General features: G+C 34.9%; 2 protein-coding genes across 4 annotated transcripts; one reads left to right on the forward strand and one right to left on the reverse strand.

The window, feature by feature from the left end:
- Nucleotides 1-1365: 1365 nt before the first annotated feature.
- Nucleotides 1366-16896, forward strand: LOC128180059 (histone-lysine N-methyltransferase NSD2-like). 3 transcript variants are annotated; one of them, XM_052847866.1, is made up of 19 exons: nt 1366-1515; nt 4202-4461; nt 4779-5360; nt 5783-6427; nt 6765-6847; nt 6947-7021; nt 7323-7488; nt 8816-9019; nt 9164-9343; nt 9600-9756; nt 9924-10052; nt 10239-10318; nt 10696-10808; nt 11882-12151; nt 13515-13636; nt 14042-14178; nt 14315-14421; nt 14687-14894; nt 15436-16896. In XM_052847866.1, exons 2-19 carry the CDS (start codon nt 4254-4256, stop codon nt 15900-15902), a joined length of 3933 nt encoding a protein of 1310 aa, XP_052703826.1. In that variant the 5' UTR covers nt 1366-1515; nt 4202-4253; the 3' UTR covers nt 15903-16896. The 3 variants fall into 3 exon arrangements, with proteins under 3 accessions (XP_052703826.1, XP_052703827.1, XP_052703828.1); XM_052847867.1 differs by having other exon boundaries at nt 1366-1470; XM_052847868.1 differs by having other exon boundaries at nt 1392-1410.
- An 83-nt stretch (nt 16897-16979) lies between these two features.
- Nucleotides 16980-24918, reverse strand: LOC128180061 (steroid 17-alpha-hydroxylase/17,20 lyase-like). Its single transcript, XM_052847871.1, has 11 exons — nt 24866-24918; nt 20933-21085; nt 20755-20832; nt 20309-20407; nt 20110-20203; nt 19843-19998; nt 19273-19484; nt 18992-19123; nt 18155-18256; nt 17739-17870; nt 16980-17441 (listed from the first exon to the last, which is right to left on the reverse strand). Exons 2-11 carry the CDS (start codon nt 21072-21074, stop codon nt 17083-17085), a joined length of 1506 nt encoding a protein of 501 aa, XP_052703831.1. The 5' UTR covers nt 21075-21085; nt 24866-24918; the 3' UTR covers nt 16980-17082.
- Nucleotides 24919-26080: the final 1162 nt, after the last annotated feature.

The raw sequence follows: 26080 nt of genomic DNA on the forward strand, positions 1-26080 counted from the left end.
CGCAATATTCCTCTGTTCATTGATTTTTTGTAAGAGAGGCATGGAGCATCGATCGATGGTTTTTGAAAGTGGGTGGGTGGGTTGGGGGGGGGGGGGGGCTCATCCGAAATAAAAAAGAAAGAAAGAAAAAATAAATAAATGAATAAAAAACAAACAAAAAACAATTCTTTAAATTTTCAAAATCCTAATCATGAGGGGTTGGATGGGCACCGTCGCAAACCACAGCTAATACGTAGGTGCGATCCTCCCCCATCTGAAGGATGTAAGAGAAAACTATGGCATGCGGACTCCTGTAGGTGGCTTTATAAGATGAAGGGGTAGGGTACATTTAGAAGTGCTTTTTCAATATAATGTCGTTATTCTCCCTGCCTTTTTAAAATATGCTTCCAATTTTTTTAATTTGTGTATGTGTGTGTGGGGGGGGGGGGGCAACTTTTAACTTTTTCATTATTCAATATTCTGTAAAAAGACAAATGTTCGTTGCAGGAAAAAATGTCCCCTCCCAATTCCACGTATCTGTAAGAATTATAAAGTGTATCTATAATGTGTATGAAAAACGCTTAATTTAATAAATATGGGATGATTAAGAGTGAACTTGAATTTTAGTTTTTTAAACTTGAGATGTGTGATTTATATTTATTATCATTGGAAAATTTTCTTTGATTGAACAATTTATGATTATGATATATAATAATTCATACATATTTCATATATGTATTATTTAGTGTTAGAATCAATTAATGCATAAATACGTATATGGGCAGTCAAAAATCATTCATGCATATATACTGATTATAAATATATAGGCCTATTGTAATTGATAAAAAGATCTCAAGTTCCATGTTAGAAATAACATGGCAAGTGAATGGTGTGTAAAGATATTTTTTATGTATATCTATTTTTTTTTTAAAGAATATAGCAGAAAGAATACAAGATTAATCTTATATGTGGCATGAAGAGTTAATAAAAGTTTTATATTTGATTTAATTTACTTAAAGATTCCCTCTTTACATTAATTTCCTAATAATGGGGAAACAATTTTTAAAAATGTATCAAAATAAATATTTATTAATTGACTTAGCTTTATGTCTTAGTGACAGCATGATTCCTATTTTTATTGTTATGAATTAAGAATTTTCATAACATATGAGCATGCAAGCCAGCCTGCAGATTTCCAGTTTTAAAATGTTAAATGAACTTTGTATTCCTTATCATAGTTTTTACATATATATAATTTTCTAATTTGTATTAAATTATTTTCTATTATATATATTATTTACTTTATTTTATCATTTTCTGCATAGTGTCTACAAAATGTACAAACTCCATGACCAGCATGAAGAGAACCAGTTTATCTATTTTCCCTTTTCCCGCCGATATTAGCCGAATTTACACGAAAGTTATCTTCCGGTGAGCGTTGGTCTCTGTATAGCATGTTTATCTCAGGGAAAAGAAGACTTTATTTCTGAAGTAAGAAACCTGAATACAAATCATGGTCATAAAAGATAACCTATGGTAATGGTGTGTTTATTAGCTCCATTTTATTTGAAATCGTTGCTTGTTTATGAGTGAACTTTGCAGTTGAAGAAGTGAGGGAAGGGGGGTGCATAGCTTGGTGTGTGCAAAATGTGTGGCTGTCCCATTGTCCTATTCAAATGCGTCAAATTCAAACACCGGGAAGGAAAGATTAAATAATTTTTAGTAAACCTGCACACAAATTAGAACCTATATACTGCTCAAAAGCCATTTATTTCATGAAAATGGACTACATGGGGCATAGGAAAAGTAGGATTTGGCAAATCTCTAAAGAGACAAAAATCTACCCATTAAGCTTATCTCGTCTGCAATTGTTGATCAATAATTCAGCAGAGAATTCTATTGTGTTCAAAATTTTACATTAAACGTTTAGACAAAGAACGTATGGCTTACACATCTTGCAGGAAGAAAGTTTTGTTCTAGTTTGATTTCGTAAGAAACAACTGATGGGAAATACTACCTTTATAATGTCTTCTTCTTTAAACAATAAAAGTGAAAACTTAAATTTGATAGAATGTTTAAAATTGCTAGAACTAATTATGATAATATTTGCACTCTTACGTAATGTTTGTAGAGACTTTTGCTTCATCTATGTTGAGGTTCTGTTTATCACTGTTTATATGAACTTGGTTATAGTCTGTCCCAAGATATTTTTGCAGCACATTTGGACGAATTTTAATAAAAATACACATACCTGTGAAAGAAGTGCAGTTGAAATAGTTGAAAGGGATAATTTCCAAGATAATTTCATTGACACATTATCATCTCTCACTCGGAAAAATTCACAGGAACAATAATAGATTCCTTATGGAGATTTATAATGGGGAATGTTTACATCTTTTCTCCAATTGGAATACTCTCGGAATACATCGTGCAATTTTTCAACATCATCCGGGCTTGCTGCATTGCAAATTCCCGTAGACATCACATTTTTTAGCATTGTATTGAGACCTGATAGGCTAACAGGGGCGTTATGACTGAGAAATCTTGGAAATTTTTCATACTTTTGAATGAACATCGTTTGAACCCTGAGGTATTTATAAATATTAAGCAATTAAGCAAAATCTGAATTCAGGATATCTTGGGACCGACTAGAGATGAAAAAATACTAAAATTTACTCATAACTGCAAGCTGAAAAAGCAAGTTCCTGACTGAACAATATCCCTGTAATAACTAAATTTAGTCAGGGATAAACATTTAGACATAGGGACAGAAATTAGAAGAAGACATCACCATATTTATTTATTTTATTTGAGCAACTAACAAATATGATAACCAAATACTCACTATTTATGAAGCTGAGTTGTCTGTTAAACCATCGATGAACCAACATTTACATGTAGCATTTGGTGCATACCATACCAGTGTCTGTGTTTTACCTGTAAACTCTGACTGCCATTTTAAAAGCAGTTAAACTTAATTTACTTTTAATAAGGTTTTGTTTAATTTTCAATGGGTGCTTCTTCCCTAAGAATGTGAACCCATTTTAAGTATGATCGTTGCATATAACGGATATGTTATCATGATCAAGATAATTCGTACGACAAAAATATTTGATCTATCTAATGTCAATTAGTAAGGAAAGTAGAATTTAATTGAATAAATGTTAATAGGGATTCTTAGGGAACGAGTTCTCTAAAATCAGTACTAAGGTTTTCTGAATGCAAAGCTATTAAAAACTATGTTTACAAATTATTTTTTACTGTAAGTTAAATATTTTAATTGAAATTTTCAATTGCCAGATTGGACTAGTAAATTGGTGATTTCACTTGCCTGAAACGAGGTTTTACTTGCCCAAGACAATCAACAACTGTTAATGTCAATGCCTGCTATACTCTGTCCCGAGTTTTTGCTTCCACCATTTTTCACTTGATATCTCGATAATCATAAATACCTTTGTGCTCAAAGTATGTTTATCCACAAAAATAAAGAAATGTCCATATTATCTGATTTGAAATGCACCCTCTACTGCTTCGGGTTTCAATGCAAAACCAAAAATAGAAAGTCTCTGGAACTTTTCACTTGATATCTCGATAATCATAAATACCTTTGTGCTCAAAGTATGTTTATCCACAAAAATAAAGAAATGTCCATATTATCTGATTTGAAATACACCCTCTACTGCTTCGGGTTTCAATGCAAAACCAAAAATAGAAAGTCTCTGGAATTTTGCATTGCATTAGCCACGAAATAGTCCAGACGATAATGTAGAAATATTGTGCGAGGTATTCCAAGTGAGTTTCGAATGGTGAAAAGATGTAAAGGTTTCATTATAAATCTCAGTAAGAAATTTGTTTTCGTTCCTTTGAACTTTTATGGTTGAAAAATGATAATGTGTCAATAAAGATATCTTGGGTATTTTCTCTTTTATCAAATTCAACTGTATTTCTTTCACAGTTATATGTATTTTAATTCATAATAATCGAAAAGGGATGGAAGCAATAACTTGGGACAGACTAAAGTTGATTTTTTGACAAAACTTTTTTGTGACTACCATTAGATTAAGTATACATTTGTAAAGTCATAAGACTCTTCATTAAGGGGATCCTAATCCAAGTCCAACTTAATGGAGAAAATTAAAATTTCAGATATGGAAAAGATTGAGATTTGGACCTCAATTATCTGTTAATCAAACATTGATGCCGATTTGTGTTTGTATTGTAGGTATGCTAGTTAACATCCTATAACATTAAGAGCAGTTCAATCCCAGTCTGTGATGGAGAACACGAAGGCAGCAGTCAATGGGGGGTGTACCTCCCCCTCCTTCAGGCATCACCTCCCCCAGGTGGCCAATCTAACCCGGAACAGCAAGATAGCCCAGAGTAAGGCCGGCGCCAAGGTGGAGCCCGTCAAAGACGAAGCCACACTGGTGGTGGAGGACACAGGGAAAGTGGTCAAGATCGAGATCATGGAAAACGCATCAGGTAGCAGCAATTATGACCATGCACACTCCTTTTTAAGAATCTTTGTTATAAAGACGTGTTTATTACAGTCCCACAAGTGGGGATCCTTGATGGATTTCTGTTTTTTCATTTTCATGACAGAAAGTCAAAATTTAGAATCTGTGTTCTCACAATTTATGTGATCATCTTACTATCCCATGGCATTGAATATTAAGGAATAGTGTTAGTTATTGTACATGTGTATGCTATATAAACCACAAAATATGACTCTTTAAAAAAAGCCTTGGATGCACAGTAATACATTCACGAAGATAATTGTTGGTTCTTAATTTTATTAGGTGAACAAGAAAGACCTCTTGTACACCCAAAAGAACGAGCTAAAGCTGAGGCAAGATCCCAGATCAAGATCGAAAAGGAACAGACAGCAAAGCAGGAGTCGGATAGTAATCCAGACCAGTCTGTGCAACAGGACCCACAGACAAACACTGGTGACAAGTCAGAGGCTTCAGGGGAAAGTGAGGCCAAAAGCTCAAGTACATTAACAAAGAAAGCAGAAACTAAACAGAGTACGCCAGTGAGAACAAAACAAGTGAAAGAGAAATCAGGAAATTATAAAAACATATTCGAAGTGACAAGTGTGGAAGGGAAGAGACAAAGGAAGCCCAAAGTTGTGATTGACATGGAGGAATTGTCAAAAGGAGATAAATCGTCCAGCAGAAACACTAGTCTCAGTGGTGGTGATTTGGACGTTTCGCTGGAGCCAGAAGTGAACAAATCGACGACATTTACATCTCCCGTGGTGGAGAAACCGGCAGAGTGGAAGATGGGTGACCAGTTGTGGGCGAAGGTGGCTGGACATCCCTGGTGGCCGTGTATGGTGGCCAAGGATCCTTACGAAGATCTTTACACCAAAATGAAAGGTGAATCGATGTCACTTTTAGAGCTATAAAAACGGAAAACAACATGCACCCCCTCTCCCAAAGAAACAAAATAATGAAAAATAACAACAGAGATATGACCTTTCTAATATTACTCTATCATATCTTTCTCAATATGCAAAACTTTTATTAATGCTTCATGTTAAATCTCTGGATATAAACTGCAAAAGGAATCAAGCCTGTGAAATGATATGAATTTCGTTCACTTAATTTTTGTTTTAAAACGGTTAAATTAGAAGTCATTATTTAGATTTGTAACAATTTGGTGAACTTAATAAAGCATATTGTGTTCTGTAGATGCAGGATGCTTCATACTATTGAATTGATATTGCTTTAATTTGCTACAACATAACACAAGACACTTTTGTCTTTAATAGTTTCATCAAGATTTGTGTCTATTGCAGCAAGAAGCAGACTCTACCACGTCACATTTTTTGGAAACGAAGGAGAACGGGGATGGGCGGGGTCGAACTCAATAATGGAATTCAAAGGAAAGGACAAATATGATGAGCATGTGAAACAGGCATTTCTTAATGCTAAAAAGGGTGAAAAATTAAAACTTGAAAAACTCTATAGAGAGTATCCAAATCGCCAGGCAGCTTGGCTAATTGCCATCCATCAAGCGGAGGAAGCAATGACAATGTCTGTGGAGGAACGTGTGGAAAAATTCAAATGTGTGTGCACGCCCGAAAAGAAAAAGAAAAAAAGCACAGACAGTGGTAACGACAATAAACAAGTCAAGTCCCCGAAAGGTAAATCCAAGGAGAGAATTCAGAAACGGAAGCGACAGTCATCAGAACAAGTGAAGTCCTCTCCAGCTCCGAGCCCTGCAGCAAAACCTAGCTCCAAGCGACGAAGACTGGACGAAGGTTCTTCCCATAAAGACAAGAAATCGGAAGGTTCTTTTGAAGTGTTCTGCAGCAAACACAGGGACAGCATGATGGCAGACCATCCTGAATTTGATGAAGCTACGCTCAACGAGTGCCTGCAGCAGCAATGGCTGATGATGAGCCAGAAACAGAAGTCCCGATACAAATCCAAGCTCCAAGGTCATTTCCCAATGATTTTAGTCCAATTAATATAAATTTGATGTATATTTCTTAAAAATAAATCATAGAGTGATTTATAATAAAACATAGATTATGTAAACTTAATAAAACTGTAAATTTTATTAATTTCAATTTCACTTATATGAATTGCACTGGTATATCTTTTTATTAATAACAATATGATAACCCTGAACCCCATAGCGAAAAAATAAATTTTAAGATTTCCTTTCCGTTTATGTTCTTCTTCACAAAGTTTCGACATTTTTTGGTAAAAATGTATAGGATAGTTGATGTTTTTGTCATATATTTATATTCCTGTAAAAAAAAAATTGTTTAGACACCCCAAAAGAGCCTGTTATATCCAAGGTAGCAGAGAGGAAAATGTCCCCAACAGAGGAGGAAGATGAAGATTCGGAAAAGGTAACTGAGAAAAAGAGAGTAGATGAAAGTTGTAATAAACACTTATCCATTTCATATTTTTATTCTTTCTACGGTAATTAAAAACAATGTTTTTTGCAGGAAACAAAAATAGTTGCAAAATTAAAGTTGAAGAGAGAAAAATCCACAAGTGATGAAAGTTCATCAGATAATCAGGTACTTGTGTGTTCAAGTGTATGTATATACATATGCACCTCTGATACAGCACTGTGTACAAGTATTTACAGTACAAAACATGCTAATAATGAATGTTTGCTAATAGCAAAGTCAATTATATTATGGTCTAGATATATCATATGGTATTTTTAATGTATCTGATATATTTTTTATTATTTCATGAACATATACATGTTCCAGTAGCTCTTGAAGAGAAAATTAATGTGGAATGTCAAGCAACAATATACATGTGCTGGACATTTATGTAAATTGTTAATGCTTTAAAAAAAATTGTTGACAGGAGGAAGAAAAGAACTCTTTGTGTAAAAGTGCGAGGTACCTGTGCCAGGTGTGTGAAGATAATGGCGACCTGATGGAGTGTGAGGGTGAATGCCATAATTATTTCCACAAGTCTTGTGTCAGTGAGAATGTGGAGGAGCCGTTCAAATGCGAGGAATGTAAATCAGGTATGCACTGCTATAAACTGTGACACTTATAAATCGCCTTTTAAAAGTATAGTCATCAGATTGATAAAATGTACAAAAAATAAAATCACAAAAAGTTAATATACCATATTTCACGGAATTTAGGTCGATACGGTTTATTGGGCGAAGGAGGCCGTTTTTAGCCATAATATAAAAAAAAGTATAAATAGGTCGACTTCGAAGAATTGGTCGAAAAATTACCGCTAGTTCTAATGAATAAATGGTTTAAACCAATAATGTTATCATATAGTAGCCTTTAATCTTATTTCACAGTTTTAAACAAAAGGGAAATAAAATGAATTTCTTGAAAACATCGTAAGAAAATGTCTGAAATTGCGTCAAAATTTTCAAACCAAATAATTCAGTACAGCCGGTTTTAATTTAAGATCGTTTTTTATTACTTCCCTGCCATGTGTACAAACTGGTGTAACCGGGGGATTGTTACCTAGCCTGGAGGCATGACTACGGTAGCACATGCCACCCTGTGTCTCTATGTGACTTTTTACTGTGTATATACACACGAGTCAACCTCTGATCTTATTGAAGCCTGCAGGCATGAGTAGCACGTGCCGAGAGTTCAACTGTGTATAAACAAAGTCAGCGCTACCCAGACTGATTTCAGAGACACCTGGCTAAAATTTCATCGAAAGTTTTATGTTGAATATACTGAAAAAAACTTGTTCATGTATTCTATTATGAAAACAAATTGGTTTTTTTTTTATTTCTACCCGACGATATTTCCCCCGTAATTACCCTTTGTACGGTTCTCATTTTACTTTTACCACGCGAAATCGATTTCCTGTTTATCGTAAGCACACGATCAAAATGCATGACAGCATTTAATGATTCAGTCAGTGATCTAAGTAAGAAATGTAAGAAGAAATAAATCTATTTACATTTAATTTTGTTTAAATGATAAATTACTACAGTATATTGATTAAAATCCATACGATTTTTACACAGAAATTCAAGCAGTATTATAGTAAACACTCATGATTTTATTGGAGGGTTGCATAAATTTTTGCAAAATTCCAACCAAAAAAACCCAAAAAAACATAAATTGGGCGAAGCGATGAATAGGGCGAGGTCCAAATGTCAGGGGAAAAAAGTATCGACCTAATTTCCGTGAAATACGGTACATGTAACAACATTTATTTTGAAATTAGAACACAAAATTTGCACCTCAGAAAAACCGGCTGTATGACAAATTGCCTTTGTATTCTTATATGTTTATTACCGTAATTGCTTTACATTTTATATGACAAAATTAATTGAAGAAGAAATAATAGATATGTCTTACAATTTGCAGGGGTTCACACATGCTTTGCATGCAAGGAGAAGGATGAGAACACCAAGAAGTGTTCTGTTCATTTATGTGGGAAGTTTTACCACGAGAACTGCCTCAATAAACTGATGCACTCCAAGTCTGACAGCAACAAGGGCTTCGTGTGCCCCCTCCATCAGTGTGCTACATGCGCCATCGAGAGCTCCAAGAAAACCAAGGCTAGCAAAGGTAGAATGATAAATGGCTTACTACAAATTTTCCTTTAGCTTTAAAATTTTTACATGTTATCATTATCTAGTGAAAAACATAAAATAATTGAAACAGGACAAAAGTTCAGTCTTAAAATGTGAACATTTTTTTCTGCAATTCCAGGTCGACTTCTCCGGTGTGTGCGATGTCCGACAGCCTATCACACTGGAGATTTCTGTATCGCCGCCGGGAGTGAAAATCTCCCTGGACACAACATTGTCTGCAGTAAACATTTCCAGCCCAACCGCACTCAGAAATACCACACCCACATTAACGTCAGCTGGTGCTTCGTGTGTAACCTAGGTGAGGACAAGTTTTTAGAACGTGTACAGCCCCTATAAATGCTAGTAAATCTTTTTTTCAAGAAAGTTCAAGAAAGACAGTTTTGTATTTCTTGACATAAAAATTGTTTATAATTAAAAAAAACTTTTAAATTTCCAGTTGTAGTCTTTTCAGATATCAACCAATGACATTCTTTCTATTCAAAATAAAGACCGAGAAGAATAAAGCTTTCGGTAGATCAAAAGATTTTGTATATTAATCTGTTTTGATGTGATAGGCGGATCTCTGATTTGCTGTGACAGCTGTCCTGCCTCCTTCCATGCAGAGTGTTTGAACATCAACCCCCCAGAAGGCAATTGGTACTGTAATGACTGTGCCATGGGTAAACAGCCTCTCTATGGAGACATTGTCTGGGTCAAACTGGGCAGTTATAGGTCAGAAACTAAATTTTTTTTTTCTCACCTACAAACTCTTTTCCTTAAATTTCTGCATGTTGTTTCCTTTGAAAAAATGTTAAAATTACCTTTGCTAAATTATCTTGAGACTTACACCTTGATAAAAGCTAGGTACATATCATTTATCATGATGCTGTTTACTGTAGATGGTGGCCCTCTGAAATCTGCCATCCAAAGCGTGTACCTCACAACATCCAGGAGAAGACTCACCAAGTGGGAGAATTCCCAGTGCATTTCTTTGGAACTAATGACTATTTTTGGATCCATAAAGGAAGGTTAATATTAAGAACAAATTTTTGCATTCTTAGACAGATTTTTACATTGGTTACAATGAATAAGTTTTGTCAAAAGATTGGCATCGGTAACATTCAATTACACTTGTGATAATGCATATTGCTATGTAGAAAGGGGAAAGTTGACAATGGTGGCATGCATGTTAATTGATTATATATTTGTTGCAGAGCATTTGGATTTCAAGATGGTGACAAATATAGCAAAGAAACTTCAAAGAATAAACATCTAGCTAAGATTTTTGCAAGAGGTTTGTACTCTACACAACTTTTAATATAATTATATAGAAAAGAGGAAACAAACTATTATGGCAAAAGATTTGAATACAGGGCTATGCATTTAAGATTTGCTAACTGTAGTATATGATATTTTCTGTTTATACATAAATGAAAAATAAAAACCAAAAAACTCCCAACGTTTCATTTATGTACTTGATTCTGAAATGTTGTACATGTAGGTGTTAATTTATTAGAATTGGAAACTACTCAACAGCAAAATGATCCATGTGTTTATTAAAAAGTGAATAAATTTGTTGAACAATTAATAAAGATAGTTTAATGAGATATGTATCCTTCTTTTTTAGCTAATGAGTGAAGTTTTAAAGTAAAATTTGGAACTCTATTGTAGGAGTGCAAGAGGCAACTGAAGCATTTCAGGCCCTGAAAGCCTTACGAGCTGACAAAGAAAAAATGTTTATTGAGAGGAGTGAGAAAAAGCCAGCTCCTTTTAAGTTTGTAAAGGTACTAAGACCACTATGCTAAAATAATTATTAGTCCCCTACCGGTTTCACCGGAGGGGACTATAGCTTTCCTCTGCGTCCGTCTGTCCGTCCGTCCGTCAGTCCGTCTGTCTGTCCCACTTCAGTTTTCCACACTTTTTTTCTTTATGCATTTCAGGAATAATATGAAACTTGCTGAACAGCTTCAAAATGTCAAACTACAGATCAAGTTTACACTTTTGTAGTGTCTGATTGACATATTTTCGAGAAAATTAATTTTTTATATTCCAATTTTTTAATGTTCGGGTTCGTTATCGGGTTCGGTGTGTAACTGAATAAACGAGGTCAGTATGTAGTCAGTAATAATACTGTGCGTTACTTGAACCATTCCTTTTCTTGTACCATTCCTTTTATCATTTCTAACAAACAAATAAATTCTATAAAATAGTGTCAAGCATTGTGTTGTAAATTTAATCGGCAGGTTTTTTAAGTTGTATTATTATTACAATCGGGTTCGTTGTCGGGTTGGGCTGTTTAACTGTTTGGTTTGATTTGGGGTACAGAAGACGGTAAGAAATGATATTGTGCATAACAGTGCATTGTTTTCACAAATTTTTACCAGCGAATACAGAATAGACTTGGCGAAATTACAGGAGATGAAATAAAGAGTATTATTTTACCTATTTCCTATTTAATTTCTATATCAACTATATAGTTTTAATTTCCTCTGTTCTTTTATCTCTGATTAAAGCATGACATCTCGTTTACAATAGCTCTGAAATAGTTGTGTGCTTGGAAGCTTTCATAGAATAATACAAACCGGTAGGGGACGTGTATTGCTTATGCAATACTCTCAGAATGCTTGTTAATATGCGCATTCAAGAGTGAACAAACGTGTCTCCATCCATTTGCACTTACCTGTAAGTGCATTCAGCATTTGTACATGTATCATTTCAGTTTTTCTATCAAACCTATGACTTCATATTTTTAATGATTATTAATATGAAGGAAGAAATATTTTAGACATGTCAAAAAAGGAAAGAAAACTTGCCACCACTTACTACATGTATTCTATTCTATTCTTGTGTTTTTCAGAATAACATTCCAGTTGGAAGTGTGGTAATTCCCAAACCAGACTTGACCAGCATTCCTCGGTGCGAATGTGACCCAAATTCGGAAGCTCCGTGCAGCAGTGACACGGACTGCCTGAACCGCATGCTGATGTATGAGTGTCACCCGAGCGTTTGTCAGTGCGGAGAGAAATGTCACAACCAGCGATTCCAGAGGCGTGAATACCCAGACTGTACTCCGTTCAAAACGGAGGGCAGAGGCTGGGGATTGAGAACCAATGTGGACATTAAAAAGGTAGAGATACCACTTTGTTGTAAATTATTACTGTATTACTATTTGATCACAATCTTTAATTTACCAATATGAATCAATGTGGTTGTTACAAATGCAGGAACGCTGCCTTTTAAATACATACCGTAATGTCGCGTGTAAAACACACACTTTTTTTCAGCCAAAATTTGATCAAAAGTGGGGGGTGCGTGTTATACATAGGACAAAAATTGTACCCCATTTTTTCAAGCCGTGATTCTTGATACCACGGGAGTAGTGACTGCCGATATTGCGTGTTATGCAAATTGAATGAGTGTATACTAAATTTACTGCATCAGAAATACCTTATTCTTAGTTTTTTTCCCCATGCATTGAAATATTTATCCTCTCTTAACACTATTTCTTGCATCAAACAAGTTTAAGTATCGCCAGTGTATTCGCCATTACGTAAGCAGCCACCTGTTGACTCGGCGCGTGGTCAATGTTTGTTTAACAATTTCCGGTGTCAGAAGCATGCACCTCTCTCGTGTCGGACTTCACAGGGTGTTTTCAAGTGCATGTAGATAAGCAATTATTCTGATTTTATTAAACTTAATTACTTTGTGTCCCGTTATGCAATTAAACGTTATTGCTTTACATAGACACTAAAATTACATCGATCATTTGTACGACTTGATAATGACGATATACGACATAAGTACGTTTCTTCACAATGTTTATTGAAACAACAATCAAAGGGTTTGACTATAATTAATCAATTAAATCATTTCTGGTTTATGTCTGCAAACATTATTACTTTTAAGCACTAAGCTCGGTTGCCGTTCTTCTCTACGTATGATGATCTTCTACTTCTCCAATGTTGTAAGAAACTCTTTACGAAGTGTCAAATGATATTTGATACCACCCATGTAAATCATGCCGTCCTTTTTAATTAAAATTGTAAGAACTTTGACTCTAATATCGCTTTGGCTCTGTTCCGATCATGAAATTACAGTGATACGCTTGGGTTAAAAAATTATCATTAAACATCGATAGTTATTTGGGAAAATGGCGGTCGTCGATTTTCGTCGTCTGTGCTATGTTCCGATCTCAAAATTAAAGAAATTGCACATGGATTATAAAATTAACATGAAACATCGATAGTTTGGGGGAAAATGGCGGCCGTTGATTTCGCCATTTTTTGGGTGCGTGTTATACATAGGACCTGCTGTTTTTTCGCCATTTTTTGGTCAACTTTGGGGGTGCGTATTATACACGAGTGCGTATTATACACGAGACATTACGGTACATTTATTCAAGTGAATTTTTCTTTGATCACAACTTACAAGATGAGATATTGTGGTTACAAAAAAATTTTATCTATTGAATTTTTTTCTATTGTACACAGGGACAGTTTGTGCACGAGTATGTAGGAGAGCTTATTGATGAAGAGGAAGTCAAAAGGAGGATAGACGAATCCCATGAAAATAACATCAGCAACTATTATATGCTCACACTGGATAAAAACAGGTATACACTGTTCATTTTCTACAGTATAAAAAGACACATATGCCTTTTGAATGGGGGAAAAAATTGACATTTTGGTCAATTTGGGGAAAACCAACATCATTGAAAGAAGTTGAATTAATAAAGTAGAATCTAACAAGTTCACTATAAAGTACTGTGTATCATTTAAGTTAACTTTTTTCTTGAACTTTAAACTATTTTGTTTTAAGCTCCTTTAAATTTTTTAAACATTCTTTTAAACAAACTTTCCCTCAGAATTTTTTTTCACAAAATTTTTACATTTGGAAAATTCTGTTTTTTGCATGGGGAAAGGACATTTGGTTGCATTTTAATTTAGCAATCACTGGAAAGCTTTATGTATTTAAAATAAGATCACAATTTATTTACATAATTTCAAAATATGTACAGAGTAATTGATGCGGGACCGAAGGGAAATCTGTCCAGATTCATGAACCACAGCTGTGCTCCCAACTGTGAAACTCAAAAGTGGACCGCCAATGGGGACGTCAGAGTCGGATTATTTGCAATTTATGATATTCCTGCAGGTTGGTGGAATAAATTTGTTTATCTTAGTGTCTTCATAAAATTGTCTCTCATCTTTGTAGACATACTTCCAATTGTTAGCTGGTGTTTTACATCCATGCAGCTACATATCTTTTGAATTTCTAATTTGGCAAATAGGTACTGAGTTGACATTTAACTACAACCTGGAGTGCCTAGGAAATGATAAAACCAAGTGCAACTGTGGAGCTGAATTATGCAGTGGCTTCTTGGGTGTACGACCCAAGGTAAGTGTCATCTAGCAGATTCTGCCAAATAAATTTGGAATGACAGGCTTGAAATCTTGAGATGCAGCTAATAGAGATTGTTGTCTTCTCATCTGGGCATTACGTGGTTACTGTATAAAACTTTCAAATGATGCTTGATAGTTTTTCATGTCATATTACCAAGATGAACAGGTATTTTGTATATAAGTATGTTTGAAATGCACAAATCAAACTTTAACAACTTTCAGCCATTAAATTGAACAGTAAAGCATTGTTCCTCTTTTAGTCTGCTGTGGCTGCTTCAGTGGCTAAAGGCAAGAAAAAGGATGAGAAGAAGAAGAGGAAGAGGAATAAGAAGAAGATTGACGGGAAGAAGGAGCACGATGATGAGTGTTTCCGCTGTGGTGAGGGCGGGGAGCTGGTGATGTGTGACCGCGGAGGCTGTCCCAAGGTCTACCACCTCCACTGTCTGAAGCTGTCCAAACCTCCACACGGTGAGCATAGGGGGGATTTAAAGGGGGATAGAACAAATGATAAAGATACCTGCTTAATCTGAGATTCTGGTTTTTTCAAATTCAAATACTAAGCTTGTTTCAGTATATGCTTGTTATATTTTAGAATTTTTTTAAACTGTTGAATATATGTACCGTATATACATTTGTATGAAATTGTTGCAAGATATCCCATGATGTTATGCTTTCAGCAATGTTTCTTTTACTCATTTACTGTACTTTATTGTTTCTCCATGTACAAATACAAATTTGTAATAGTTTTGACAGTGAAGAACTTTAACATATTGTATCAAGTATGCATGATACTTGGCTAAAATTGACTTTTCAACAAGTTGGTTTAGATTTTATTCAGTGCATTTCAGTATCAATATATACATATATATGCATGACATTTGGCCATGTAAAGTTAATAGTGGAAGCTGTGTTCCACTAATAAAGCTATGAAGAACACTCAGCCAAATGTAATACATTTACAATATTCAGATAGCATGCTTGGTTTTAATCACACTATTTGTTGTTTTAGGTAAATGGGACTGCCCTTGGCATCATTGCGATGAGTGCGGAAAACCGGCCATAACCATGTGTACGGAGTGTCCCAACTCGTTCTGTGCCACCCACACAGAGGGCCACATCAAGGAGGTGGATGGGGTGGCGGTCTGCAGCGAACATGATGAGGTCAGCTCAAGTGGTGCATCCTCTGACGCTCAGTCTGATGACGGTGGGGAGGACAGTAACGGACAAGCCCGCACCAAGGCCATCCTCAAGGAAAACCTGATCAGGAAGCGCAACCTCAACACCAAACAGGAAGAGGAGGCAGGCGCCGGTGGAAGCAAGAAGCCCCGCAAACAGAGTGTCGGAGAATCCAAGAAAGGGGAGGGTAAAAGAGGGAAGTCGGCCGGGGGGAACCTCCTGGCTGTGGTTCCAATGTTTGATGACAGTGACGAGGGGTCGGACGATCTGGTCATAGATATTCCAGCTGTCCCGTTGTAAAGTGTGCATTATGTTTAGCTTCATACTTCATTTATTATCACGTGTTATTTTATCGTTAACTGTAGATAGAATTAGGATACCATTTTACTGATATAAATGCGAATGCCTTTTGTCATTTTCTCACATCTTTAAAATTTATTGATTTAATACATTGGGGGACTTGCATTTAGTATGAATTTTATTTTTAAACATGTGACCTATTTTTTTTTAGCATGTATTGTTTCTGTACATTGATTGAAGTGTCATAGCATGCAGATCAGACTTGACATGAACTCTTGAATGTCGTTCATTGAATTATATTTAATATCTTGAATGTTTGGGAGATGTGTAAAGTTAAATATCAGAATGTTTTTATTTTATGTTATTGTACATTCTACGTCTTATTTAGTGTCTCTAAAATAATTGTTTATTGAGTGCAATTTTAGATTGTTCCAGCGAGATCATTTTGATGATCATGTAATTAGCTGTACCCTATCATTTTGTAAGTGTAAAATCATGGAAAACACTAAACATCTTCTTTTGCAATCTGTGGGGTGTTCTTGATACCAGGATGGTACACATTATAAATGTTGGATCACTGCATGTCATTTTGGGGTGGTATGTGAACTTTGACCCCTGTTTTCTGCAGGAGGGCAGCGCATGTTATGTATCATGACACTATAACAATTTATACATATATATGAATATATTCGTGTTACAAAGTATTTTGCATTTGATCATTACTGTGTGAGAAATTTGTTTTTAACTCATTTTATGATGTAAAGAATGAAGTTGTTTTAACCATCGTAAAAATAGAATTTATAAAAGAAAGAAAAATTATTTTACTTCTCATCTTTTCGAAAAAATTATACTTGTCAAGAGTTTTAGAAAATAAAGTGCGTGAAAGAGATGGGAAATAAAATCCTATACATGTACAGTAGGTATCTTGATGTCTAATTTATTATGTACCTGTACATTGTGTGTACTGTATGTAAATAAAAGTCTCGCACTCTTAGTTGGTTGACTGGCAACACATATATGAACTGATATGACAGCTAATAGTGTGCGATTTGGAACAGACAAGATACTATATTGAGCAAACCAATGTTTAATTTGGAGATAATGACAGAAAAGAATATGAGAAAGTCAGGAAGTCGCACACTCTATTATATTATATTATTATATTATATATTATAAATATTCAACAGTTTGCATTTTGGCGGTCTTTCACAACAATTTTATAACTTTTTGGAGCTTCCACGCCATATAAGGGAATCCCTTCATAACATGGCCGGACTCCCTCCGGAAGGCAGAGTTCCAATCTCTGTAGCAGTGTTGCGCACATCAAAAGTAGTTCAGATTTAGCCACAGGTTCCCCTAGACAGACCCGGCGCCCCGCAGAGAAGGGGAGGTAACTGTCTGGTTTGGCATTTAGGGTGCCATCTTTCTTAAGGAAACGCGACGGGTCAAATGACTCGGGATTCTTCCAGTGATGAGGATCTCGGTGTATTGCATAGAAGTTCGATAAGACCACTGTCCCCTTTGGAATATCGTATCCTCCTATAAAAAAAAAGAATCATACGTGAATTTATCACTCAAACCGATTCGTGAGTCAATCAATTTTCCCAAAATAATACATGTACTAGTATCTCAAAGTAGAGCTCCAGTTTCTTTTTTTTTGTAATTTTCTTTAAACAAACATGCTCTTGTTTAACCACTTACCGCGTTTGGAAGGTTTGGACACTGAATTTATAGATTTTGTAATTTTGACCTTGTGCTTAAGGAAATATGTGCTATGACATCAGCAATGTTGGTTACCTGTTACCATGTCTATTTTGAGCTAATAGCCTGACTTACCAACTTGTGTGTCGCACAACGTGCAGTGAGGAATTCCCAAGGAAGCCGCAGGCGCCAACCTCATCGTTTCATACAAGCAAGCCTCATTGTAAACCAACTTATGTCGGTCCTTCATCGTTAGCTGACGACTACCTGGTCAAAGACAAGCAAGTTCTGAATAACAACAGCATGAAGTATATTAAGTACCGTCTTGGTCCGTTACAAATTATAGAACATGGAATCAAGCGCGTCAAAATGATCGGAACACCAAATATTCTTTGTATAACTGTGGGCAACCGCGATCCAAGGATTCGAACAGAACTATTTTAAACCAATATTGATTAGGAATGACGTTGTCTAACGTCGAAGAAAGCAGTGTGATCAACTTAGTTTACAGGTTGTTGCAGTATTGACTGGTTATATGGCTTAAAAGCTACCAATGTTGCCAATTTCTTCCCGACATTTGGCTTGGATTTCTGGGTGTCCTGACATAAAGCACACAAACCAGTCCATGATGGCTTTTGTGGTATCTATTCCCGCTGTCAAATGAGAAAAGAAAATGCCAATAAAATAAATCAGAGAGACACTGAGAGAAACATGTACTTGTTTTTATCTTTTATTTCATTTTGATTATAATGTTATATGTGTTTTCGTTAAAGTACAGTATCCATCTGGAAAGAGAGATAACTCCTACAAGATAAATTGTTACTAAAGGTTAACACTGCTTACAAATATGCTCCACCGCACAGGTGTATAAACCCTTCGATTTTGTTACAACCGATTGCACACCTGAAACTGTGACCGACGTGTAGTACGAGTATGTATTCCCTAGGTTGTCTTAGATTTTGTGCATTTTCTGTTTGTGAATTATCGTAATGCATTGACCTGTATATTTGAGATTACTTTCCTCCTGACCCTGAAAAATTGCCGACAATTTGATAATTTTTTTGCGACCGAGTAACATGGCGATGCAAGATGTACGTCCACACAGGTGAGACCTCTATACTGAAATACTTTGAGCTGTTTAAAGGCCTGTGATTAATATAGGGGTTATAGGGATAGCTGCGATGAAAGAGAAATATGGCGGACAATGCCTTTTACGAGTCGTGTTCAGCTTCCAGTAAATGATGGATATCTGTTAAATATGCTGAAATAATGTGTGTTTCATTCTCTAATACCAATACAGATATATCTCTATAAAAATTCTAAATCTATATCTCGTTGAAATTACGGAGAAAAAAAAAGAACTGCTATAAATTGTCTGCATGTATTACCAAAGAAAATATCCGACACCGTTTGGATCAGATATACGTCATCAAACTCCTCCAAGTCCTCACCCTCGGAGTTGTCGTTTGCTGCCTCGTGTTTGGCGATCAGGAGACTGTCTATCAAATCTCGGTTGATGCCTGGAATTCAGATTTTAATTTCGTGACATCAATAGGGTTCATTCTTATAGGCAAATAGCCACCAATAAACCCCTAATAATGTACCTCATCATATGAATAAGTAATATATTTTTGTGTTTGTTATAAGTTGCAGATTAATAAGAACATACCAGGACTGAAGGATTCCTTATGCCTGTTGTATTTTTGCGTGATGAAGGAGAACATCTTTTCTTTCATTCTCACTAGGTTTTTGAATTTAGCGGTTTCATAAACGTGCGCAAGGAAAGGCACAAGATCTTCCAAAGAGCCCGCGCCAAAATCCACCACAAACCGATCATAGGTTTTCAAAAATTCTCTCACTTCCGGGTCATCTGGAGGTCTCCTATTGTCAAGGTCATGGACTTTTTATTAGGCATTTCATGGAGTTAATTGGTATAGGCTTTAATGTACATCTTATAAATATTTCAAAGCGATGACGATTTGAAAATTTCAAAAATCTCATTTGAAAGTCAGGTATGCCAATTGTTCAATAAGATATTCGATGGTACAGTTATGTTAACGACCGATAAAAACAAAAATGTAAATAAAAGTGACATTTATTGAGTTTTTGCTACCATTTTAAATCGTAAAACAGATTGGGACAAAAATATGAAAGAAACTCCCATGTTTCAAAAATAGATTTTCATTTTGGCTTAAATTGCAAGTTAATAATGATTACAGAATATAAGTTAAATACACACCGTTCCCCAAAGCAGACAGTGTAAAGTTGATGGAAAACCATCAGACTGATATATTGTTTCGGTTCAAATGGTCCCGTTTCTTTCGCCATTCTCTCGATAAACTTTGACATATTCTCTTGAATCATGTCCTCAAGCAGACTTCCATGAAGATAATGTCTGTAAGAAATTTGTAAGCTAAGAAGGGTGTGATCGAAGATACTGGAGTTATTTATATTCAACACTTTAAATGATGTTTTTTGTCGTTCAAGTTGAAATAGAGTTGTTTACCGTAGACCTTTGGCTGCAATTTTTCGATGAATCCTCCACATTGGGGAATAGTTAGCAAAGGCAATGTCTTTGCCGCCATCGGTTAACATAAATCCTAAATATTTGAAAAAAGTACCCTTCAAGAACACAGAAAATATGAAAATAGAGTATATACAGATTGCTCTCCAATACAAAAAGCTGTGTTAAAAATATTTTCTACCGGAAGTTATTTGGTATCGTCCGGCGAAGTCTTCCGCTCTCTGAACGAACGCTTCGTTCACCGCCTCGATGGTGTTCAAGAAAATCCAGGTTACAGGGCCTAGACATAAAAACAAACCTTTCATCATATTGGTATTTATATCATCGTCCATATTTCCTTTATTGATATTTATGTGTCCAATTCATAGTAATATATTCAGTTTTTACATGAATTAAAGGATGTTAGATGGTCAACGAGTTTAGGAAGCAGACCTGCCTTAAAATTATGAAAATGATATTTTTGACCATAAAATATTATTTCGTAGAGAAAATATCGGAATGTTTTAAATTTGAACACTTTCTTATACATGTATTTCTTTACACTTTGTGTAAAGAAAATTTATATACCGATTGACTGAAAATAGTCACAACCATCCAACTCTATCAAAAATAGTGATTAGTAAATACCAAACGATACATTGATGACCGGCCCGTATTTATCCACCATTTTGAAGACCTTTCTGTGTGGGTCCCGCGAGGTGTAAACTATATAAAAAATGGTTTTGTAATTGCTACAAAAATTGAAAATCTTAAATAATGTCGATTCGATGAGTTTCCATTCCGTCACCATTGACCTTTAACTGACCTTGAACATTTCCAATGATAGGGACGCACGGTGGGCCGGGCGGCAGACGATATTTCAGTCGCTTGATGACGTAATACGATAGAAGACCGAAGCAAACGCCTACCAGCACCGTTTGCCAATTTAAAGAAATGTTCATCATCATTTTTCCATACCCTGAAATCTAGTACCAAGAAATTTTACTTTTTTCATTCAATTACAAAGCAAGAAAAGTTAGTTGTTCATTATATGTTTCTCAGTTAAAGGAGGACTAAAATACCCTGTTTGTCCTAAAAAAGAGTATTCCCCATTTCCCTAAAAAAATTACAAAAAAATCGTATATTATTATAAATAACTAAGAGCCGATATTGACCGCTGTTTTGTGGAATTATATTTCAAAAAAAGATTTTCTTTTGATCAATCAAATAAATTTTTTAAGGCATACAGTTAATTGTTATCTTCCAGAGACTACTTTACACAATGAATGCTCTTAAATTGTCATTTTGCAGTAAAAATTAGGACATAAAATGATGTTGTGTAAATGATACTTTGGGTTACGTGGTTTAGACTCTTGCTATGACATCGTTTATTCAAATGAAATTTATTTGTTTTGCAAGCCCCCCAAAAAAATAATTTGCCATATTGTGGGAAAAGGCGGCCATTGCATTCAAAGTTCATTTTCTATTTGTAAATTAATGAATTCTGTTTATTTAGGAAAAAAAGGCGGAGTGCCCCCACTCAATGCTACGACATGTGCCTGTCTCAGGACTCTTGTGGAGATAAATTACAAAATAGCTATGTTGGTATTGACAATGTATCTTGTATATACCACCGTAGATAAATAGATAAAAGAACTAGATCTCGTTACGAGTAACGAGTAGGTCTTCCGTCCGATTTTGTTTTCATATGATACGATGAAATATCGATATTCTCTGCCAAATCTGCGATCTTGGTGAATCTAGGTTTTTTGTCTCGAGACCGAAAACGGACGAACAAAAGAGGTTTATGAAAATAAAAGCTAGGGTTTTTTATACATATGTTTAGTGTACACTACTGTTAATCATAGCAGATGAAACACCAAAGATAATCAGTTAAACTTGTGAAAAAAATGAATTGTTTGAACTCTTCTGGTGAGTACCGGAAGTGACGGTTGACAAAAGAAAACCCGTTAAATATATCTTCAATCGATTGTCTATCATTTATAAAAGTTTGTGTCTCAATCACTTACAGTGACTAAAATCTCGCTGGTATCAATTTTGTAAAAAAGGCTAAGTACCAAAGATATTTGAAATCTTGCTTGTTTTCAAGTTATCTGTAATATAGTTTACGAGTGTCTTGGCTTCTCATTTAAGGGGCCAGCCCCTTTTTCTTGAGTTCAATCGACAGTTCTCACGAATACTAACATTTTTTGTTCTTACACCCATCTAAAATTGTTGTTCATTTTTGAGATACAAATGATTGAATATTTTAGGGGCCAGCCCTATAGATCCTTAATGGGGACAGACTTTGGAGTTTTGATTAGTGGAATTGATTAGAATCATCAATGCAAACATTTTCTTTTCTACATTACCTAACAAAATATGTCTCCTTCTCTAGATATATTGCATCAAAGTTTAAGTACTTTGGCCCCTTAAAATCCCTAATTACGTCATAAATGGGTGTGAAAATGATTTTACCTGATAAATATTGCTACAATCAACAACTTTGCTTCTATATTGCATTACCAAATTTTGATCGTTTTTAAGTTATTTGCAATAGAGTTTACGAGTGTCTTGGCCCCTAATTTAAGGGGCCAGCCCCTTTTTCTTGATTTTGTTGGAAAGAACGTTTAATTATCTACTATATTTGTTATATATGTCTTAACAAAATATCAACTGATAAAAAGATACAGATGAAAACGTATGAAGAATTTGAATGAAAATTCGTACCCAATTTTCGTGCCTACGCGAGCTCCAAAAAATGGCGCCACTGGCGTAAAACAAAATAATAGTGCACAACTTTAGACTATAGACTACCTATCCTGAAAATTTCATAGTCATATCTCTGATAGTTTCTGAGATCAGCTCTGCACAAAATAGGTCGTAAAAATGTACAAAATGGCCGATAAATCGGTACCGGAAGTGCCGACAGGAAAAATCTCAAAAACGTATGAAGTTTACATCAAGACTCATCTTCTCTGAAAAATGGTCGAAATCGGTCGAATAGTTTTTGAGAAATCTCGTGCACAAAATTTGTGGAAAAAAATAATAATAACGAGATCTCGTTACGAGTAACGAGTAGGTCTTCCGTCCGATTTTGTTTTCATATGATACGATGAAATATCGATATTCTCTGCCAAATCTGCGATCTTGGTGAATCTAGGTTTTTGTCTCGAGACCGAAAACGGACGAACAAAAGAGGTTTATGAAAATAAAAGGTAGGGTTTTTTATACATATGTTTAGTGTACACTACTGTTAATCATAGCAGATGAAACACCAAAGATAATCAGTTAAACTTGTGAAAAAAATGAATTGTTTGAACTCTTCTGGTGAGTACCGGAAGTGACGGTTGACAAAAGAAAACCCGTTAAATATATCTTCAATCGATTGTCTATCATTTATAAAAGTTTGTGTCTCAATCACTTACAGTGACTAAAATCTCGCTGGTATCAATTTTGTAAAAAAGGCTAAGTACCAAAGATATTTGAAATCTTGCTTGTTTTCAAGTTATCTGTAACATAGTTTACGAGTGTCTTGGCTTCTCATTTAAGGGGCCAGCCCCTTTTTCTTGAGTTCAATCGACAGTTCTCACGAATACTAACATTTTTTGTTCTTACACCCATCTAAAATTGTTGTTCATTTTTGAGATACAGATGATAAAATATTTTAGGGGCCAGCCCTATAGATCCTTAATGGGGACAGACTTTGGAGTTTTGATTAGTGGAATTGATTAGAATCATCAATGCAAACATTTTCTTTTCTACATTGCCTAACAAAATATGTCTCCTTCTCTAGATATATTGCATCAAAGTTTAAATACTTTGGCCCCTTAAAATCCCTAATTACGTCATAAATGGGTGTGAAAATGATTTTACCTGATAAATATTGCTACAATCAACAACTTTGCTTCTATATTGCATTACAAAATTTTGATCGTTTTTAAGTTATTTGCAATAGAGTTTACGAGTGTCTTGGCCCCTAATTTAAGGGGTCAGCCCCTTTTTCTTGATTTTGTTGGAAAGAACGTTTAATTATCTACTATTTTTGTTATATATGTCTTAACAAAATATCAACTGATAAAAAGATACTGATCAAAACATATGGAAATTTTGATTCGAAATCTGTACCCCATTTTTGTGCCTAAGCGAGCTCCAAGGAATAGCGCCACTGGTGCAAAACAACTAAATAGTGCACAACTTCAAACCATGCTCTACCTATCCTGAAAATTTCAAAGTCATATCTCTTATAGTTTCTGAGATCAACTCTGCACAAATTTGGTCGTAAAAAATTACAAAATCGACCGTAAATCCGGACCGGAAGTGACGACGACAAAAAATTCAAAAACATATAAAATTCAGATAATTTCCCATCATCTGTGAAAAAATTGTTCAGATCGGTTGAGTAGTTTTCGAGAAATCGCGTGCACAAAATTTGGAAAAAAAAATAATAATAAACAGTACGAAAACAATAATGTCTTCCGTTGGAAACGGAAGACATTAATAATAAGAAACAGTACGAAAACAATAAGGTCTTCCGTTGGAAACGGAAGACCTTAATAATAATAAGAAATCGTACGAAAACTATAAGGTCTTCCGTTGGAAACGGAAGACCTTAAATATTGAAATGTTTAAATACATGTATCTAGGCGCCGTGCTTGTAAAGGCAACTCAAGTTAAAATTAGAGCATTTTAGAAAACTTAACTTAGTTGTGTAGTTAACAGAAATAGAATAGAAAACCAGTTTCTATGTATTGCTTACCAACTAGAAATATCTGCCGACGACTATTTCGGGACGATTGCTGCTTAATTCCAAGTCTGTTGTATAGAAGGGTAGCTGGACCACAAATTTCAGATATATCCTTGACCTACAAAACGGGTCCTTGTTAGCCTGTTTTTCAAGTTATTAATATTGTGTTTGCGTCCATTAGGACCGTGTAATTATATGAACTACCATTTTCTTATTTTACAAATATTTACATGTGTATTTGGCAAGCATGCAAACAGTTTGCAGTACAGAATATTTTTGATATTTGAATTTTTTTGAAGAGTAATTCCAGGAACTGCGTTTTACAAAAGAACTTGCGACAAAGTCGTAAATACATGAATTGTACATGTATTTTCAGTCTCTTGGAATCATCTTTGACGAACAAAACTTATATAAAACCATTAATTTACCCTTATTTTGATTTCTATCATCATATTTTACAGCCATTAAATTCAAAGATTGATTATTTTGTGATTCATAAGCATTCATTAATTTGGTTTTGTGTTAAGCGCAGTGAATTTGTTATGGGACACCTCCATATTGTGACATACTTTCTATCGAAATAAGCAATAAAATAAAATTAAAATTTTATAATTTTTTTCGCTTTAGAAAATTCTTACCTAAATGCGTGAAAACTGTGCCGGATGACATTTTGGCACCCGTTTAGGATGAAATTTCGTAAAAATTGACACATACCAAATGATAGACCATTGCCTAAAAATATATATATAACCACCTGTGTTTATAGTGTGTCTCGCTTGACAAGCGAGATAAATGTATTTACCTTTGAAAATTATTATCCCATAGGAAAATAACAATTCCCATACAAGAAATAAAATTTTCCTTCGGGAAGTATTAACATTCCTATAAGATTTTCTAAAAATTCTACAGAAATTATATTTCTTACAGAAGAAATTATTTCCGATAGGAATATTATTCAGGCAGGTACAATGTAGTTTTCCTATAGGAGATTAAGACTTCCTAACGGATTTTAAAATCGGATTAGAGTTTTGTGCAATTATATTCCTCTCGGAATTTAAATTCCTACAGGAAGCTCCTTTGTTCCAGTTGGAAATTCGAAATATTCGATAGAAAAATTGTTTCCCTATAGGAAAAGTTATTTTCTTGTAGGAATTTATTTTTCAAAGGTAAATAAATATCTCGCCTTACAGGCAGGTGAAAAACACCAATAACGAAAGTGGATAATTA

The sequence above is a fragment of the Crassostrea angulata genome, chromosome 4 (assembly GCF_025612915.1).
Source record: "Crassostrea angulata isolate pt1a10 chromosome 4, ASM2561291v2, whole genome shotgun sequence".
In the NCBI taxonomy this organism is placed as follows: Eukaryota; Metazoa; Mollusca; class Bivalvia; order Ostreida; family Ostreidae; genus Magallana; species Magallana angulata.

Excerpts from the sequence above, each read along its gene's own strand:
- LOC128180059 (XM_052847866.1), top strand. The coding sequence starts at position 4,254 with ATGGAGAACACGAAGGCAGCAGTCAATGGGGGGTGTACCTCCCCCTCC. Across the intron at positions 4,462-4,778 it reads GATCATGGAAAACGCATCAG|GTGAACAAGAAAGACCTCTT; the intron begins GTAGCAGCAATT and ends TAATTTTATTAG. Across the intron at positions 5,361-5,782 it reads TCTTTACACCAAAATGAAAG|CAAGAAGCAGACTCTACCAC; the intron begins GTGAATCGATGT and ends TGTCTATTGCAG.
- LOC128180061 (XM_052847871.1), bottom strand. The coding sequence starts at position 21,074 with ATGATGATGAACATTTCTTTAAATTGGCAAACGGTGCTGGTAGGCGTT. Across the intron at positions 20,833-20,932 it reads TATCATTGGAAATGTTCAAG|TTTACACCTCGCGGGACCCA; the intron begins GTCAGTTAAAGG and ends TTTTTTATATAG. Across the intron at positions 20,204-20,308 it reads ACGATACCAAATAACTTCCG|GATTTATGTTAACCGATGGC; the intron begins GTAGAAAATATT and ends TCAAATATTTAG.